This window comes from Ailuropoda melanoleuca, chromosome 13, assembly GCF_002007445.2.
Source record: "Ailuropoda melanoleuca isolate Jingjing chromosome 13, ASM200744v2, whole genome shotgun sequence".
NCBI classification, from domain to species: domain Eukaryota; kingdom Metazoa; phylum Chordata; class Mammalia; order Carnivora; family Ursidae; genus Ailuropoda; species Ailuropoda melanoleuca.
Genome location: NC_048230.1, coordinates 43,461,484 through 43,476,673, shown reverse-complemented (window position 1 = coordinate 43,476,673; position 15,190 = coordinate 43,461,484). Strand labels below are relative to the sequence as shown.

The 15,190-nt window shown below is 54.1% G+C and overlaps 1 protein-coding gene across 3 annotated transcripts in view; it reads right to left on the bottom strand.

Annotated features, from left to right (window-relative positions):
• Positions 1–1,281: 1,281 nt before the first annotated feature.
• RNF213 (ring finger protein 213) overlaps positions 1,282–15,190 on the bottom strand; it is a 97,396-nt gene continuing 83,487 nt past the window's right edge. For all 3 annotated transcript variants that reach the window (XM_034640649.1, XM_011228178.3, XM_019802363.2), the window contains 13 exons: positions 14,054–14,213; positions 12,917–13,097; positions 12,091–12,182; positions 11,234–11,485; positions 10,014–10,146; positions 9,582–9,665; positions 9,081–9,261; positions 8,620–8,821; positions 7,419–7,496; positions 6,674–6,868; positions 6,214–6,303; positions 5,953–6,131; positions 1,282–3,122 (listed from right to left, as the gene is read on the bottom strand). In XM_034640649.1, coding sequence (XP_034496540.1) covers positions 2,969–3,122; positions 5,953–6,131; positions 6,214–6,303; positions 6,674–6,868; positions 7,419–7,496; positions 8,620–8,821; positions 9,081–9,261; positions 9,582–9,665; positions 10,014–10,146; positions 11,234–11,485; positions 12,091–12,182; positions 12,917–13,097; positions 14,054–14,213 — 1,981 coding nt within the window. In that variant the 3' untranslated portion in view covers positions 1,282–2,968. The remainder of the gene's footprint in view (positions 3,123–5,952; positions 6,132–6,213; positions 6,304–6,673; positions 6,869–7,418; positions 7,497–8,619; positions 8,822–9,080; positions 9,262–9,581; positions 9,666–10,013; positions 10,147–11,233; positions 11,486–12,090; positions 12,183–12,916; positions 13,098–14,053; positions 14,214–15,190) is intronic.

The following is a 15,190-nucleotide window of genomic DNA, read 5'->3' as shown; positions in this document are numbered from 1 at the left end:
TATGGGGCTGGGGCCGAAGTGGCTCTGGCCGAGGCTCTGCTGTGCTTCGGGGTACAGGCTTCGGGGGTGGGGAATGCTGGGCCTGTGGCACACTCATCATAAGGGTGGGTGTGGAGGAATGGGGCAGGGTTGGGTGCAGGTCTGTGTAGGATGGACAAGGTCTTGGGGCAGCATGTGTGTGGTCCAGCTAGGGCCCGTCCCTCCACTTCTCTCTGCTCTTGCCGAGATGGCTCTCCCAAATCCTCTCACCTCCTCATAAGGAAGCAGGGTCCTGCTGTCCCCAGGACCCTGATGAGGTGAGGTCAGCATTTGCCCTTTCCTGGTGCTGCTTTTCCAGTTGGAACTGGGATTCACGATGCTTGTGCACAAGCTAATTCGTGACCAAGAAGGGCTTGGAAAGCGTTGCCCGAACCCAGGAATCACCGACACAACTCATGGCTGTCTCAGTTAACACACGATGAAATCCCGCAGCCCGGGACAAGAGGTACAGAATTTACACACACGGCAAGGTCCTAAAAGGAAGACAGTGATGAGTCATGCAGATTTTCGGGTGAGTCACCACCAGCCTAGTGATGGTCTCTGCCTGGGCAGAAAGCAGGAGCTGCAACAGGGAAACGTGCAGGTGGGTGGATGCGATCAGAGGTGGGAACGAGGGGGAGGTGGTGGTCAGTGAGGAGACGAGAAGGCAGGGACGGGTCGGTGGGCTTGAAACAGAAACTGCGGGAAGAAGAGAGGTCTGACAACAAGGGCAAGCCTTCCTCTGGAAGCCCACAGGTTCTCTCCTGGAGGAGCCTTTCCGTTTGGAAGAGAAAATGCAATTTTCCCCTAACGTGGTATTTTATCACTCTAACGTCAGCGGGCCGCCGGGAGCTGCTGGTTTATCCCTTGCATATCTTTATTCCTTTTACGGAGGAACTGTTGTTCCCATCCCACAGCCTGACCTGTGGACACAGTGCTCACAGCTCGCTGGAGCGTGGCTGTTTTCCAGCGAGGCCATCGCAGGCATGGAGTGTGGGGTCACCCCTCTGAGGCCGAGCCTGAGGCTTTTGTCCTGGAGTCTGGCGAGCAGGGGCCAACTATGGATCCCGAGCTCTGCTGTCATTCCATCCTGACAAAAATTTACTTCCCACCTTCTACGCCAGAGTGAACATTTTCTGTCCGGAACATTCCACTTTATGGATGCGTTTACATGTACGTTTCCACAAAAAACCAAAAACATTCCCCAAAGCTGAGTTGGTGTCTACTTGCCATAAATAGAAGCTCTGCCCTCAAAGAAAACAATTTTTTAGCAGCAAAACTCAAGTTTATTAAAACAAGTATGACAAGTATAATAAAATTTACATTTGCCTGTACTAGGCCAGTGTATTTCTGTACAAAGAAGATAATGCTAGACAGGACGGTTAAGGCTTTGAAAGCATAGCATACGAAACAAAATACCTTCGTTAAAAAACCCTTCATAAAAGTGTGGGGGAAAAAAATTCCCAGCCAAAAAAAAAGTTTCACAGCAGGAGACTGACCCCTGACTCCCCCCCGAAGGTGTGGCACAGTGAGGGCCCAGAGCAGCACCTGATGGCCATGCCAGCTCCGTCCAACTTGGAGGTATCAGAGCACTTCCAAGTGCAAGTTGAGGAATTGAACAAGCCCCCTTCCCCTTAAATGGGCAACCCGGCACAAGATGGGGGGGGTGCCTTTGCAGAGTCTGGAACGATGGAACAATCACAGGTTACTAAGTGCAAGTGGCTGTTGTATCAGATTAATCGCCGAGGGGTCTGGATTACCGGGCCCCTCTTCATCAGACACTGAAGAGAATGAGGGGCAGCTTCTGCTGGCAGCTCCCTCCACTGTGGCTGCAGGGATGACAGCAGTCCTGGCAGCATTTTCTCTTCCAGTAGCTTTCACCCCTAATTTCAAGTTGACTTGAGTCGTTCACTGATTCGGAATGTATACTGAAGACGTCTGCCTCTGACTCGTGAACAGTAGGCATCTCCGTGCTAATAGGTGCTGAGCCACTTGGGGGCAGGAGTCAGTCCAGAGGCCACAAGTATCTGAGGACATTGTGCGAAAGAGGTACAAGCCTCCCAGTAAGAAAAGAGGTAAAAGATCAGAGCTGGTAGACTATTCTCTTTTCCCTTTTTCAGAAACTTGGCTGGTTCTGTATTCTCTCTGTTTTTATGGCGTGGCTGAGATCCAGAGGAAGAAACAGATCGTCACACGTCAGGGACTTCGAGATCACATCAAGACCACACGTTTATTTAGCAGGATGCTGGACCATCCATAAGTTCTCAGGAAAATGCCAGAACCATGCCTTTGATTCAAGGCTAATTGATAAGCTTTCATTCAGAATTTAAAACCCCTAGAGTCAGAAGCAAATGTGACCATCACGCCAGTCTCTTGATTGTGTAAACGAGGAAAGCTCCGACCCGTGACACTCCGGGGGCCGTGTGAGGGCTGGGAGGTTTGGCCTCAAGGCACTCACAGAACATGCTGACTTGTATTTGGAAGGAGACAAAAAAGGGGCTTCATGGAAACCTACAAATATGTGTACAATACGCAGGACTGAAGGGACTGGAGGGAAGCAACAAGCTGGAGTCTCCTCCCTGACTGCAGAATAGATGAGAAGGAAAACAAAAGCAAAATCAATAGCCCCGTTTCCCCTCCCTCATTCTGTAGTGAGAGGGTCCAGGGTGGGTGCATGCCAGTCTCCAGCCGGCAAGCTGAAGGCACCGTCCGCCAATGTCACGGGAAGCTGACAAGCCCGTGCTCGGTCCTCCCGGGGAATGGAAAGGCGGTTGGTTCCAGTTTCACAACGTCTCCAGTCCTCCCCTCCCCCTGGACAGCACTCACAGTCCGTGAGAAAGATGTGGAACGTGCACATTTCCCAAAGCAGCGTGGCTCTCAGGCTGTCCGTGGCACAGCACACGGGGGTCCTGCAGCCCCCCAGGAAGCCCCAGCCAGGGCGGAGCGGACTCTAGCCTGCTTGCCGACCCTGCTTCAGTTCAGCAGCCATGCCCCACACGGGGACACAACTGCACAGCAGTATCTTCTCTGGGAACTGGTGCTCCAGTTCAGGAGGGATTTCACTGTCTTTGGTTTCCATGTAACTTACCAGAGTGTCTCTCAGGCTGAAAAACCAAGGAACAAAGACAGGAGGTTAAGCAGTCTCCCATATAATGCAAGGACACCATCAGGGGTCGTCACTGTCTACAAGTGCTCATGGAGACCATGAGAGTCAAGTCAACCAACTCCTGAGTTCCTGAGCGGGGACTAGAAGCCGGGGTGAGGAGCTGCAGGACACACCTGCTGCTTACCACCTGCACCATACAAACAACCCAGAGCGTAGCTGACCCTGGTGATGGCTGGGTCACGCTCCTGTCAGCACTCTGCTGCTGTGATCTGCTCTATGAACACACAGCCTCGCCATTCAAAAAAACCTTGTATTCCATTTCAGGTTTTATGTTAACAAAGGTGCTAAATTTCCTAGGAAAGGGATCTTTTTTCTCTGCACTGAAAGTCCAGGATAGTAAAGACTTGTTGAGTACGTTCAGAGAGTATCAATGATGCAAGTGTATGCCAGACAGCGTAATGGAAGAAAACTGCAAATATGAAGTGTGCCGGCGAGGAGACCTGGGATTGGGTTATCTATTTAGAAAAACAAACCAGGGGCACGTGGGTGGCTCAGTCGGTGAAGCCTGGTCATGATCCCAGGGTCCTGGGATCGAGTCCCACATCAGGCTCCCTGCTCAGTGGGGAGCCTGCTTCTCTCTCTCCCTCTGCCCCTCCCCCCACTCGTGCTCGTTCTCTCTGTCAAATAAATCAAATCTAAAAAAAAAAGGAGAAAAGAAAAACAGGAATGGTAAATCCCTCATATCACACATAAAAAATAAACTGGTCAACATAGCAGATGTCCAACACGAAACTACGAAAGCACAGGAAGAAAACATGGCAGAATACTTCACGGCCTTCGGGTAATGGAAACCCTTACAGCTATATTTTCCTGGTCCTTATAGAAAAATTCTGTCAGATCTGGCTTTCGGAAATTAAACACTGAGGCAGAGCATTTGTAACATAACAAATAAAAGGTTGATCTTAAATCTTTTAAGATTATGAAAAAAGATAAAGAACCGAAAAAAAACATAACAGATATCAACAGATAATTCAGGAGAAGAAAGAAAACTGGCAGATATGCTAGGAGAATATGTGCAGCTTCACCAGCAAACAGGAAACTAAAAGTGAGGATGAGATCTCCGTTTTGGGCCATTACGGATTGGTAAAACGTAAAAGACAGATAATATCCGGTGCTGGGTATTCTCACATACTATACATGGGTGTGGTTTTCTTTCTTTCCTTTTTTTTTAAAAGATATTTATTTGTTTATTTGACAGCACAAGCAGGCAAAGCTGTAGGCAGAGGGAGAGGGAGAAGCAGGCTCCCCGCTGAGCAGGGAGCCCAATGCAGGACTCGATCCCAAGACCCTGGGATCGACACCTGAGCCAAAGGCAGACAACTTCACCGACTGAGCCACCCACGTGCCCCTGGTTCCTGTTTTTCTAAAGAGATAATCCAATCCCAGGTCTCCTCGCTGGCACACTTCATATTTGCAGTTTTCCTCCATTACACTGTCTGGCATACACTTGCATACACTGATATTCTTTGAACTACTAGGTATTTACCCCAAAGATACAAATGTAGTGATCTGAAGGGGCACCTGCACCCCAGTGCTCATAGCAGCGATGTCCACAATAGCCGAACTATGGAAAGAGCCCAGATGTCCATCGACAGATGAATAAAGAAGATGTGGTATGTGTACACACACACACACACACACACACACACACACACACACACACACAAAGGAATAGTACTCAGCCATCAAAACACATGAAATCTTGCCATTTGCAACAGCGTGGATGGAACTAGAGGGGATTATGCTAAGGGAAATAAGTCAATCAGAGAAAGACAGCTATCATATGATCTCACTTATATGTGGAATTTAAGAAACAAAACAGAGGAGCATAGGGAAAGAGAGGAAAAAATAAAACAAGGCAAAATCAGAGAAGGAGACAAACCATAAAAGACTCTTCATCATAGGAAACAAACTGAGGGTTGCTGGAGGGGAGGGGAGTGGGGGATGGGGTAAATAGGTGACGGGCGTTAAAGAGGGCCCGTGATGGAATGGGCGCTGGGTGTGACATAAGACTGATGAATCACTGATCTCTGCCTCTGAAACTAATAATACACTATATGTTAACTAATTGAATTTAAGTAAATTTTTAAAAAGTTATGGTATATCTATATACACACATAATGGAATATTAGTCATCAAAAAGAACCTTGCCACTTACAACGATGTGGATGGAACTAGAGAGTATTAGGCTGAGTGAAATAAATCAGTCAGAGAAAGACAAATACCATGTGATCTCACTCGTGGAGTTTAAGAAACAAATCACAAAAACAAAGAAAAAAAGAACAAACAAACAAACAAAAAAACAGACTCTTAACTATAGAGAACCAACCAGTGGCTACTGGAGGGGAGGTGGAGGGACGGGTAGCCAGGTGATGGGGATTAAGGGCACACATGTCCGCACGAGCACTGAGTGAGGTACAGAACTGCTGAATCACTATACTGCACACCTAGAACTAATACGACACTATGTTAATTACACCTCGATAAAAAAAGAAAAACTTTAAAAATAAAATGCACATCTCGGACATAAGTATACTTGTTATAATGAGAATATACGACTTCTGTAATTATTTTTAAAAACCCGACAGAGACCAAACCCACAGGCCAGCCCGCGGGGGGCTGTAGTAGGGGGCTGTAGGAGGGGGTAAAACAGCCGCGCACAGGCTTCTGAGGGGAGATGGCATCTTCCATGCCTGAGGAAGACGGCGGGAGAGACTGCAGGACACCTCGCGTGCACCGGGCCCACCCGCAAACGAACCCCTGCGTACCTCCACTCGGGTCTGAAGTTGTCCTCTGCCCGGGGGCTCTTCAGTTTCAAGATCATCATTTCATGAAGCTCCAGGAGGAAGGAGTCGAGGTCCGTCTGATTCAGGAAAGTCCTGAGGCGCTTCGCGTCTTCTGGGCTGAGACCCACTTTGTACTTGGCACTGATGTCCCTGAAGGGCTCCTAGAACAAACCAGAACAGAGGCAGCAGGAGGCTGGGAGGAGGCAGGCGGCCCCAGTCCAGCAGGGGCGGGGCTGCACTCACCTTACGCAGGCGGAGCAGCTGTTCGGACCTGTAGGCCGACAGGAGCTGCCAGAGGGCGATCGTGTGCTTCAGCTGGCATCTGCTGAAGGCCTGAAAGGGCAACAGGCTCCTGAGCGGGCACAGGTGGGCGTGGTGGCGCTCCTCCTCCCGTGCTACTCTGATCCCCCATGCACGGACACGGACGCCTCCTGCACGCACGCACCAGCCGTGGGCCTAACCTCCAGAGCGTCGTCCCCCTGCTGCCGTCCCGTCTCAGAGCCTACTTCCCTCGAGGGAGAGGTGGGTGGCTGGCGTGCAACGGGGGCATCTCTGACGTGCCCGGTTCAGAGCCTCGCACGCAGACACGTCGCTGCCTCTAGTGCTGGAGTGCATTCTGCAGACCCCCGAATGGCGCTAATCCCAGCACGAAGTGGGAAGGGCAGCGGGGACTGACCCGCAAGAGAGCCCGACCGAGACCCACCTTTAGAGCCAGCGCCGTCCGGTCGCCCATGCGCAGCATGTCTCGGACGTACACGCTCAAGGGCATGTTCGGATCGCCGCCGGCCGTGCTCAGAAACCCCAGTGTGACCTCGATGACGGACAGAGCTTCACAGGCATCGCTGTAGGACAGCAGCTGCCCGCAGATGGCGCTGACGGCCGCGTTGGGGAGGGGTTTCTAGGAAATCAAAGGCAGGACAGGGGTCCATGGCTGGGGCTTCCCGGGTGTCGCTCCCTGGCAAGAGCACTCACCTTGATCGCTGCCAAGGCCATAAGGTGGGACGACCCCTCTAACCATAGCGGCAGTTAACACTTAACGACCCCTAAGTGGCAGCGGTATTCCGGACTCTACAGAAATAGACGTGAGGTCACGGAGTCCTCAAAGCAGCTCTGGGAGGATATTCACGCGGACGCACACACATGCCAGACACACACACCCCACGCACGTAAACCCGAAGAGCAGGAACAAGTAAGTTCTCTGGACCTTGTGCGTCAGCACGGCCACGACATCCTGACTAAGAAACGAACGCAGGATTTCAGCAAGAACAGTCCTGCTGATTCGTGTCCTGCTTGCCCTCTGGAAAGAGCAGTGGGCTCAGGGAACTCAGGGAGGCCCCCTGCGTGCTGCCCCCAGCCATCGCGCGGAGCGAGGCTGTGCAGTCCCCACACGAGGAGAGCACCGTGGTCAGGTAAAAGCACCGTGCACACCATAAGGGAGCCGTGATTACCTGTGCCATTTTGCTCCTGATGTCCATAAAGAGATGTTCATAGTTCCAGTCCCGTCTGTACACCAGAGTGGGTATCCCCTAAATTGAGAAAGAAAACCGTCTCTGGAGATGGAAGCCACCATGGAGGCTTCCTGAGCAGTCACTCCACCGCAGGACCGCGCCGTCCAGCGCGCTGTCAGGCAGAGTGCAGCTTTGCAGCCCTGTGATGTCCCTGTCTGACCTACAGCCTATGGAACCAGTAACACAACAAGGGACCCGGCCGTGCCTCGATGGCCATGCAGATGCCTCACGGAGGATGCGGTAGGCTTGCGAGCCGCTGGGGACACAGGAGCGTGGGGGCCCTCCTCTCTGCGCCCTCCCCCAGCCACGACCAAGCACAGCCTCACACAAGGCAGTCCCTCTGCTAGACGACAGGGTGGCAGAGCCAGTTAAAGCGGTCCTGGGCACAAACAGTTCAGAGCCCAGCTGTGGGCAGTGAGGGAGCACACACACCCCCAAGTACAAGGTCTCTGACCAGACCTGGAAGGAACAGGAACAGCCTAGGTGAAAGAACAGAGACGTGAAAGTGCACAGGGTGTTCAGGGAGAGGGCGGTCTGGTGCACGAAGTCACGGAGTCCACGCAGTCCGCAAGAAGTGGCCGAGACAGGCTGGGACAAGCAGCAAGGGCTTTACCCCACGGGCACTGGGATGCCTGTCGGGGTCGGGCCTTTACCAGGGAGTGATGGGAGTCAGATCTGGTTTCAAAGTGTGGCCTGAAGACATGGGAGGCAGGGAGCAGTGGGGCTACTGCAGCAGTCAAACCTGGGACGGACGCTGGGGGCGGGAGCAGGGTCTGCGGCAGCTACACGGGGCACCCATGGTGCCGGGTGACAGGCTGCGTGTGGCGAGGAAAGGCAACATGGCAGCCACGAGGGGCCGTCAGGGGTGGGAGGCAATGCCATTACTATGGTGGAGAAATGCGACAACAGGTCTGCTGGGACCTGCAGAGACCCTGGGGGGAAGGAGGCTCCGAGGCAGCTCAAGAGAGACGATGGCCGAGGCACGGTGGGCAGTGAAGTCCCGGTCTCTGGGGGGGAAGCACAGCTGGGTGGTCATCCCCCCTCCCAGCTCACTCGGAAACCGCTGGAGAAAAGCCACACTCAGGCCGACTTTCACGAAACAGATGTGCTGACCCCATAAATACCACGGGGCCAGCCATACCTTGAGGGTGAGCCTGGGTTTGCCCTGCAGGAAGCGGCTGGTGACCTGGCGCTCGACCTTCTCCAGGTCGAACTCCTGCAGGGTCTCCTGGCCCTGCTCCACCTGGTACTGGCAGTTGGACAGAATCAGTGGCATCAGGTCCCGCTCAACCTCATAACTGATGACGTGCAGGTCTGTGACCTCGGAGGCATCGACGGAGTAGCTGAGGGACACAGAGTCGCAGCACTCAGTGTCCCGCCATGCACACACGGCCCGGGGCTCTGGGCGACATGGAGGCAGCTCCTAGCTGATGCTCTTAGTCCAAGCAGACACACATGCTGCCTGGGCTTGTGGACCCCAGAGCCTGACCGAGGGACGGGAGCTGCTGCCTCCCGGCTCACGTCCGTCCTGGCGCTGGGGGAACCAGCTCAGAAACAGCTTCCTGGCCAGCAGAGCAGCGCCCCCTGCAGGCGAGCACTCACCTGTTGTTTCCGCCGGAGAACTTCTCCACCGCATAGACAATCCCGTTGTGCAGGCTGATCAAGTAGCTGACTAAGGCGGTGGAACAGAGGCCCCGGCCGCGGCGACGAGGCAGGATGACCTCGAAATCAGTGTCCATGTCTAAGTCGGCAGTGCAGTAGTCTTCTGGCAGCTTGATTTCACCTTTAGAGGACAGGGTGTTCTAAGCAAAGCGGCCACCCCTGGTCTCCACCACTGCCCCCATCGTGTCAAGGCTGGAGCCGGAGACGCTCTGACAGTTCCGCCTCCAGCCTCTCGCCTGTGCTGACTGCTTCGAATGTTCTCAACTCCTTCCTGAGTCTGTATCGACACACCCAAGATGACTGGGGATTTAGTCTTCCCAGCAGGCCACGTCACGTGTCCCACACACCTCCACCCAGAGGGTCACAGATGACACACACGTGGCACAGCGCTCTGCGAATGCAGGGCTGAGTTGGGCTGACGGCAAGGAGTGTGGCACCTACCACTGGTCTGCAGTGACCTCCTCAGCTTATTCCATGTTGACAGAAAGATGCCAACTCTTCTGTGGAGTAACTGCTTCAACCCATCTGCCAGAGGAAACACTCTTTTAGAGCCCCATGGAAACACCTACCCGTCCGGGGCAACCAACAACATCCCACGGTCTTTGGGAAGAGCCCAACTTCATGCCTCCGGGCTCAGCAACGTGTGTAACCACTGATGCGGAGCTCCAGGGGCTGGAGACCGGGCAGTGCGTTCAGCCGTGGCAAAGCCTCTTCCTGGGCTTTTGGGATTCACGGCACCCACTGTGTGGCACTGAAAGCTGGGGGCGCGGAGCACCCAGAACCCTGAGTGCACCTCTCCCAATCCCGCTGTAGTGATCTCTTCAAGCCACCAAACATGGGTGGTGTCGACCTCTTACTAGAGCAGACCCGTACCTTCGTGGTGGCTGCTAATGAAAGATCGGATGGATTGGTATTCAGCTTCTGGAACATTCTGGAACCGCTTCACTAGATCCCTCTGCAGGGCCAAAATCTCAGGCAAGAATCTCACGAGTCTAAGCTCTGCCTCCTGGAGAAGGAAGACCGCCCGGCTACGTGTTAGTTCACCTAGAACAGGTTTTTGGGGAAACAGACCCTGGGGCTGGCTCAGGGCCCGTGTTTGCATTTGATCCAGTCAATGTGCAGTGTTGTGTGAGGCCGTATCAGGCTCCTCGGACAAGGGAAGAGGCTGTCCCATTGTTCACCAGAGCCTGCTGTCTGTGTGCCAGACGTCCTGCACACCAGGCCCAGTCCCTGGCCCCTGGAGCTAACACATCGCATGTGTTTGCCAAAAACTCATGAAAGAAATCGGCCTCATGGGCCCGTGAGGGGCTGGGTGTGCAGAGAACTTGCGGAGAGCAGAAAGGCTGGGAATGTAGGCAACCAGGCCTGGCATTCCTCCTGTGTGTCATCTGAGGACAGGACCCAAGCATATCCAGTTGAATGGGGCTGGGCGCCTCTGTGGGAGACCTAGGAAACCCTTCCCACGGGAACTCCTGCCCTTACACCGACCGTCAGACATTTCTGAGTCCCCACACTTCTTGCTGGACTGTAAACGCTGGTCCAGGGGGAAGGGCTCGACAGCCAACCGTGGAAGATGAGACTTCATGCGGAACAAGGCTGACATGGGGTGTGTTTATGGTCTAACTGAGGGGACCGACTCACCACACTGCTCCCTTCCCCCAAGGCCGGGTCGGGAACAGGGGAGACTCTGGGCTGTCTGACGAAAACTTTTCTCATTCAACAGTCGCTGGTGGCCAGGTGTTCCTGGCACTGGATGTGGGGGCTGAAGGTGAACACACACCACCTGGAAGATGTGAATCCTGCTCCTTCTTGCTGAGTGACTGGGGAGATAGCGTCCTGGCCCTCACGTGCTTCACAGACTCCTGCTAACCCTGACCCGCGGGTTTTCCCCTGTGACTTTACACTACAAACCGCCTCACGGTCTGATGTGTATGAGGACCCCTCCTCTGGCCCCGAGTCTTCTGTTACCGGTGTTCCACCAGAAAAGTGAAGCACTGACATCGTCAGTTAGATACCTCACGGACTAAATAAAAGGCGGACCGTCAAGCGCACTGGGGACACGTGGGTGCGTGGTCACAGCGGGGCAGCCCTACCTTCTGTAGGAACTTCCAGAGGACGGGCACGGTTTCCCGGCCGTTGTTCTGCTCCACCACGTGCTGGAGGTACTCCACGGTGACCTTCCTCCTGCAGGTCCACATCTTAGAGCAGTGGACCACGCTCTTCCGGGGCAGGTGGGGCAGGAAGGCCGCTGGGTCACCGTACACGATTCTGGCCACAGGGTTGGAGCTGATCCGCTCATCTTGGCTGATGAGGGTCGTCACCGTCAGCAGGGCTTTCTCCAGATGCTGGGTGAGAGAACGGCACAGGGCCTGGAGGTGAGACCACTCACGCAGGCGGGGACACCCAGTGGCTTCAGCAGCGGGCCATTCAGGGAGCTTGCCCTACTGGGTCCAGCACGTGACCAGGCATTCACATTCCTTGTCTCTCAAACCACTTACAAGTTCCTCGTTTGCAGGCTTCATCTCGGCAGACAGGAGACTCCAAGACCTGTGTTCTATGCCCAATCTTTTATTTTTATTCCCCGTTGGGCTCACTGAGTCTCAGTACTGTCTTATCTGACAGAGGAGGGACAAATTACACATTTCTGGCGGGTAGCCACATGAGAGTTTGTCTATCTACCTGTTGCTCTCACATCTTGCTGTAAAAGGTGGTGGAGCGAGAGCCGCCTGCACTTTCTGGACTCACAGTAACTCCTTAACTGCCCGCCCAGCCCCAGGGGCAGAGGGTGCAGGGACGGCAGGACGGTGGAGTGGTCACGCGGTCAACCCCTGGGCTGGGGCTCGACCAGTAGCCCCGACAACACTTGTGTGAGGGACACTGGCCTGAGCACCTGGGGGACACCACCAAGGATACCTGCCCGCAGGCTCCCAGCTGGGCTGCTGGCACGTACCTCCAGCTCAGGGAGAATGAGGGTCTGCATGGCCTTCTCCCAGCTGTTCCTCTGTTCTCTGGTCCACAGTCTTGCATCAAAACCTAAAGGTCCTATAAGAAAACACGCCTGTGTTACCCAAGGAACAGAGAGCACAGCAGCTCCATGAACAGGGCCTAAAGGTGACTGAATCGTGCTCCCTTTCAGGGGTATGCAGGGCGCTTCCTCCTAAATTAACCTGAGTGTTTAAAAATGGTCCTTGCTGCTCCCACCAACCCCATGATCTTTGTGAAGATACAAACAAACAAAAAGAAAATAAAGTCACTCTCAGTGCCACCACTCAGAGATAACTCTTTTCTAAGTTACCTTACAGACCTTTCCTTTCTATGGATTTCAGTCTTTAAAATGGGAACATTAGCTTAGTGACCACGGCGGTTTGTAGCCTGCTTTTCCATGCAGCAAACTGTGGACATGTCAACACGGTCAGGCAGCCCCAGACAGCCATGTCCTTAGGACAAGCAGAAGGCCCCCAGACAGGCCAGGGGTCCAAGGAGGACAAATCCCAACAGAGTGCCAGACACCGGTCTCTTGATGAAGATGACTCACACATCGCCTGTCCTGGTCGATACATGTCCCTTGTACAGCAGGGCCATCGCACACCCGGCTGGCTTTCCCCCCATGCACATACACGTAACACCGCTGTGCACATGACCCCGGTGTCACAGGTCTTGGCCCAACAGGGGAAATGCTAAGACGAGCTGTCCTCCTGTGTGCTCGTCCGCACACTTCTCCCTGCTTCCCCTTATCTGACGCGCACGGGCGCCCCCTCCCCCCGCCCCGCGCTCACCCCAGCTGGAGAGGTGGCGCTGCCCTCGGAGCAGGCTGCACAGCACGAGGTGCACCACAGTGGCGGTCTCGTCGGCGCTCCGTCCCAGCGTCTTCGTCAGCTGCTGCAGGTCACTGTGGACGTGCTGCTGCAGAAAGCCTCTGGGGTCCTGCACCGGAGGCTTGATGATGTGCCTGAGCGCCTGCGGGGGGCCACGAGACACAGCACCTCGTCTGTGGGGAGCCGGCGCGCCCGCACGGCCCGGGAAGGGGAGCCGGCCCCGCGGCAGAGGCCGGGTCTCAGCGGGCGCTGGGGCGGTGGCGGGAGCGCCGTGCGAACACAGGCGGCGGGAGGAGGCAGAGCAGTGGGGGCGACCGCCTTCCACATGACCGGAGCGAAACAGAGTCTCACGGCCCTGTTCTTAACTCCTCAAAACCACGCTGCCTATAACCCGTCGCTCAAGCAAGGTCTTCCTTCCTCAAGACGCATGTCTGTGAGCCTGCGTGGGAGCAGCCTCGTTCCGAACTCATCACAGCCACACTGTGTACAAACCTAAACAGGATCTCAACGCCTCAACGTTTGCTATGGCGGTTAATCCCCTTAGAGGGGACGCATGTGCTTTCCCAGAGCCACAGCGAAGATGTGGGCAACGCCACGTTACAGGAGCCTCTCCGCTCCTGGCTGCGCACCGAGACATGGAGTGCTCCCTTAATATGGACTTTAGGGGCGTCTGAGTGGCTCAGTCAGTTGAATGTCTGCCTCTTGGTTTTGGCTCAGGTCATGATCTCAGGGCTGTGAGATGGAGCCCCATGTCAGGCTCTGCTCTCAGTGTGGAGTCTGCTTGGGGTTCTCCCTCTTCGTCCTTCCCCCCTGCTGTCTATATTTATATTTATATAAATAAAGTCTTTAAAACATAAAATGGGTTTTATGTAACCTGACATGTAGATCCCCGACACCATCACATGCCACGGTGGGGCAATGAGGATGTGTAAATGATCTACTGCTCTGTGGATTAGGGAACAGTGACAGGGGAGGTGTCCTAATCCACGGGAGGTGGCCAGAACTCTGTAAGCAAAGGACTCATGATGAAAACCCCACAGTGGGTGGTTAGAAATGAAGGAGCAAACACATGGTCTGGCAGGAGTGGCTATGCTGTACCTGAGGGCTCTGGGCCGCTCCCAGGAGCAGGGCCAGGTGCGTGAGCAACCGGATGAGCAGGAAGGCCACTGGGGACAGCTCTCGGTCAGACACTGCCGCCTCGCCTCCAGACAGCGGGGCTCCCAGCACGTGGCCAGTCTGCGTTCTGTCTGTATTGTTACTGGAGAGGATAAGAGAAGACAGGGTGGAGACTGAAGACGGTCATCTCTCCTCAGCCCTAGGGGCACCCCCTGGATTCCTGGGCCCTGGAGATGAGGTTTGCCGTTCTGAAGAAAACGGTGTTCCAGGACTTACTCTTGTAAGCCCAGACCTCTCGCCTCAGGGTCTTCCATCCAGCCTCCCCTTCCTGGCTGACCACAGCTCACGATATTCTCAGTGTGAAGCGGCTGAACTAAGTGGTTATTTGTGCAATCCCCGGACCGTGTGTCAGAACAAGGTCTGCACCTGCTTCTCCCACTGAAATCATCGTGGGGAGGGAAGCACATAGGCTAAGGATGGCCTGAGTTTGGGACAGGTGACATCGACATCAGGACATGTACACCAATCTCATTTTCCCAAATTGAAAACTGGGATTGAAGGCCTGGCAAAGAATTTCGTATCACGTCTAGATGGGAGGCACAGTATGATAGATACATTCTGTTGTAAAAATACTGGACGTTCTAGAACATTCTGATGGTTTGTGAAGATAACAGGCTAGGGTATTTTAAACTATAACAGCACCAGAAGAGCCAAAATGTATGATGGCCACAGGGAGGCCCCGTCAGCCATCGGGGGAGCACGAGGAACCACACTCATCGTGAGGGAAGGCTGGGATAGGGACACCAGCTATGCATGTAGATTCCAGAGCGTTTGGTAAGAAAGACTGTGTCTCTTTCACTTCCCGCAAACAGTGGAGAAAGCTAAGAGTTTACAAGTGAGACAGCGTGAGCTCAGATAGACAAAAACCCAGTTTGTGGCTCTGTAGACCTCAATGTCCCTCTGATTTAGGTCACTTGTGTGTGTCAAGTATACATCTATAGGGGGCATGCCCTGGGCCCACACAGAAGACATCTGGATAAGACATATTAACGTGTGGTCTGCTTTGCATTTAAGAGCCTAGTTAGCCAAGGACAGATCAGGCACCTGTGACATGACCAC